This window comes from Tupaia chinensis, unplaced genomic scaffold (assembly GCF_000334495.1).
Source record: "Tupaia chinensis unplaced genomic scaffold, TupChi_1.0 Scaffold143624_1, whole genome shotgun sequence".
NCBI classification, from domain to species: domain Eukaryota; kingdom Metazoa; phylum Chordata; class Mammalia; order Scandentia; family Tupaiidae; genus Tupaia; species Tupaia belangeri.
The window spans coordinates 868,718-872,038 of NW_006203472.1; the positions used below are offsets into that span (position 1 = coordinate 868,718).

The 3,321-nt window shown below is 64.6% G+C and overlaps 1 protein-coding gene across 2 annotated transcripts; it reads left to right on the forward strand.

Moving 5' to 3' along the window:
* The first annotated feature begins 614 nt into the window (after positions 1-614).
* On the forward strand, positions 615-3,110 carry HRAS (HRas proto-oncogene, GTPase). Of its 2 annotated transcripts, none has more exons than XM_006164452.3 (5): positions 615-1,157; positions 1,380-1,558; positions 1,689-1,848; positions 1,974-2,055; positions 2,599-2,724. In XM_006164452.3, the coding sequence occupies exons 1-4, from the start codon at positions 1,047-1,049 to the stop codon at positions 2,034-2,036; spliced, it is 513 nt and encodes a 170-aa protein (XP_006164514.1). In that variant the 5' UTR covers positions 615-1,046; the 3' UTR covers positions 2,037-2,055; positions 2,599-2,724. The 2 variants fall into 2 exon arrangements, with proteins under 2 accessions (XP_006164514.1, XP_006164513.1); XM_006164451.3 differs by lacking the exon at positions 1,974-2,055 and adding an exon at positions 2,853-3,110 and having other exon boundaries at positions 967-1,157; positions 2,599-2,723.
* Positions 3,111-3,321: the final 211 nt, after the last annotated feature.

Consider the following 3,321-nt stretch of genomic DNA (forward strand, 5'->3'; position numbering starts at 1 on the left):
GCACCATCCGGGCGTGCCGGCCGGGCTGTCCACTCCCGCCCCACCCAGACCAGCTCCTCCGGGTTCTGTGTGCCGAGCCTCTATTTCCCTGGGGTCCCCCGTGCCTCAGGCCGCATCTGCGGCCATGCACTGGGAAAAGTCTCCTCGCCGGTGTCCCCGGGACCCCCTTGTAGTTAGCACGGCCATCACACACCAGTCACGCCTGGGGTGAAGAAAGTCGGTTCCCACGGTGCCCGCAAGGGCACCCCCTCATCGAACATCACAGATCGGGGACCACCCCAGCCCGGGCCTCAGCCCAGGGCCGCCTTTCTCAGCCCTGTCCCTCTCCTGCAGCCACTTTGAGTCTTTTCCTGTCGATCAGTTGCTGGTTCCCGGAATCGTGATCTTTTATTTTCTCCAGGCTTCTCATGACCGAGGGATACCCTGCCCCAATTTCAACCGCTGCCAGTCTCCTGCCCGTTTTGGAGTTGGGCTGAGCCCCAGAGTCCTGGGGTTCTATCTATTCCCCCCACCCCTTGCTGGAGCAGCACCGGCATGCAGTAGGCGCTCAGTAAATACTTTTCAGATGCACCAACATGCCTGGCAGGGCCCAGAGCCGGTTGTCAGCTGGCACGGGCCTGCCTGGGCATGCTGTGGCTCAGCCATGGCAAGACCTGTTCTTTGGGAGGGGGTACCGGTAACCTCAGCCCTCTGGCGCCCTTAGTTTAGGCTTTCTGCCTACCCAGCAACTTCTAATTTGGGTGCGTGGTTGGGAGACGCTCTCAGCTGTCAGCCCTGCCTTTGGGGGCTGGCTCCTTGCTTCTCTCACAGAGTCATTAAGTGGTGGGGGCGAGGCAGGCCTCTCCCCATGAGGGGTGCTGCAGGTGAGTGCTCGGCCCTTATCCTGGCTGGCACCCCGGCTCCCTGCATGTCTAGATCCTGGGAGCTTACAGAGGCTGCCCTCCCAGCAGCTCCTCTGGGGGTCCTGGTCCCAGCTGAGTGAGGCCCTTCTTGGCAGGTGGGCAGGAGACCCCTACGGTGCCCTGAGCTGCAGCCCCTGCGGAGCAATGACGGAGTATAAGCTCGTGGTAGTGGGTGCAGGAGGCGTGGGGAAAAGTGCCCTGACCATCCAGCTGATCCAGAACCACTTTGTGGACGAGTATGACCCCACCATAGAGGTGAGCCTGGACGGCTCCGCGCTGGCCCAGCAGCTGCCACGGCAGGCCCACGCTGGCCTTGGGTGGCGGAGCGTCCACACAGCCAGGACAGCCCCGAATGGTGACTGCCTGTCTCTGGCATGCTCCAGGAGACGGAGCCCTGGGAGAGGCGCTGGGGAGGGACTGGCGGTGCAGACTCTTCCCTCGAGGAGGGGTGGGGTCCTGAGCCGTGCCGTTCCGCAGGACTCATACCGGAAGCAGGTGGTCATCGACGGGGAGACATGCCTCCTGGACATCTTGGACACAGCAGGCCAGGAAGAGTACAGCGCCATGCGGGACCAGTACATGCGCACCGGCGAGGGCTTCCTCTGCGTGTTTGCCATCAACAACACCAAGTCCTTCGAGGACATCCACCAGTACAGGCTAGCCGCCTGGGCACCCGGGGGGGCCGCAGGGCTGACCCCGGAGCCCCCGTCATGGGCAGGGCAGGGAGGCCGGCTGGGCCGGGGCAGCCTGTGGCCTACCAGCTGGCTCACACCTTTCCCCCCTCAGGGAGCAGATCAAGCGGGTAAAGGACTCGGACGACGTGCCCATGGTACTGGTGGGGAACAAGTGTGACCTAGCCGCCCGCACCGTGGAGTCTCGGCAGGCTCAGGACCTCGCCCGCAGCTATGGCATCCCCTACATAGAGACCTCAGCCAAGACCCGGCAGGTGAGCGGGCCCCCGCCCGGCAGGCGACAGGGACCAGCCCCGGCCCCCGCCCGGCAGCCGACAGGGACCAGCCCCCGCCACCCCGCCAGGGAGCAGCGCTCACTATCCCCTCTCCCTCGACACAGGGCAGCCGCTCTGGCTCTGGCTCCAGCTCCGGGACACTCTGGGACCCCCCGGGACCCATGTGACCCAGCGGCCCCTCGTGCTGTAAGTCTCCCCGGACAGCAGGGCAGTGAGGGAGGCCAGGGCCAGGGTCTGGGCTCATGCCCTGCAGTCCTGGGCTGACACAGCTCCAGGGGAGGTAGGGGTCCTGGAGAGCTGCCCTGAGCCAGGCCGGAGCGGCGACCCCGGGGCCAGGCCCCTCCTGTCCCCAGAGCGTCCCATGGGCACCAGTTGGTCCTGAGTCCTTAGTGAGGCTGCTGGGGATGCTGACTAGCTCAGATGAAAGCTGGGTACAGGGTGGTCAAGGCCTGACGACCTGGGGTCCAGAGGCTGGGTCCTGGGCCACCCTAGCCCACCTTTGGGAGACTGCTGGGGAGAGAGCCTGCCAATATGGGTGACCCTGGGGACTGAGATGAGTAGGACTTGGCTCCCCATGTGTGGGGGGTGCTGGGGGAGGGTCTGGTGGAGTCTGGGAGCCTTAGGGACCAGGACTTGCCCGAGTCTGAGCAGGAAAGCCCTCAGCTAGCTGGGAGTCCCCTGGGCTCTGTCCTGGCTGGGTGCCCCCTGATGCAGGCTCTCCTTTCTCAGGGTGTGGAGGATGCCTTCTACACGCTGGTGCGTGAGATCCGGCAGCACAAGCTGCGGAAGCTGAACCCGCCCGATGAGAGCGGCCCGGGCTGTCTGAGCTGCAAGTGTGTGCTCTCCTGACACAGGTGAGCAGAGGCTGCCTGGGAGCTCGGGGCCAGCAGCCCTGGCGGGCCGGGGGAGCTGCCCTCCACGCTGATGTCCCCGGACTCCCCGGCCTGCAGTCAGCAGCCTCATTTGTGCCCCACCTGGCATAGGCTCAGGACACGGAGGTGCCAGTTGCAGGGAGGAGGCGCAGAAGGAAGGAAGGACAGACCGACCACCGGAACCAGGCCAGCCCAGGGACCATGGACAGAGGTGTCCATACGCCCCTCCATGGACGATTTGCACAGACTGTTGTGAACTGTCCCCGATGCCACTGGCACCCCTCCTCTTTGTCCCCCACCCTGCCCTCTCTGGGCTGCTGTCCGGTGCAGGTTGAATAACAGTAAATTATTTGATGGTCTTGAGCCAGGCGTCGGGCTGAGGGTGGCAGCTGTGGTGCCCGTGGACCTCACAGTGCACTGGGGACCTCGGCCTTGCTGCGTGGCCTTTGTGAGGGGAGACTGGAGAGGCTGGTCACTGGCCTGGGTTGTCCCCTGTCTTCCCTAGGGTGTCTGGCACTGCCAGGGTGCAAGGACAGACTAGTAGCAGTTTTATTGTTAGGAGGGTATCTCTCATCTCAGC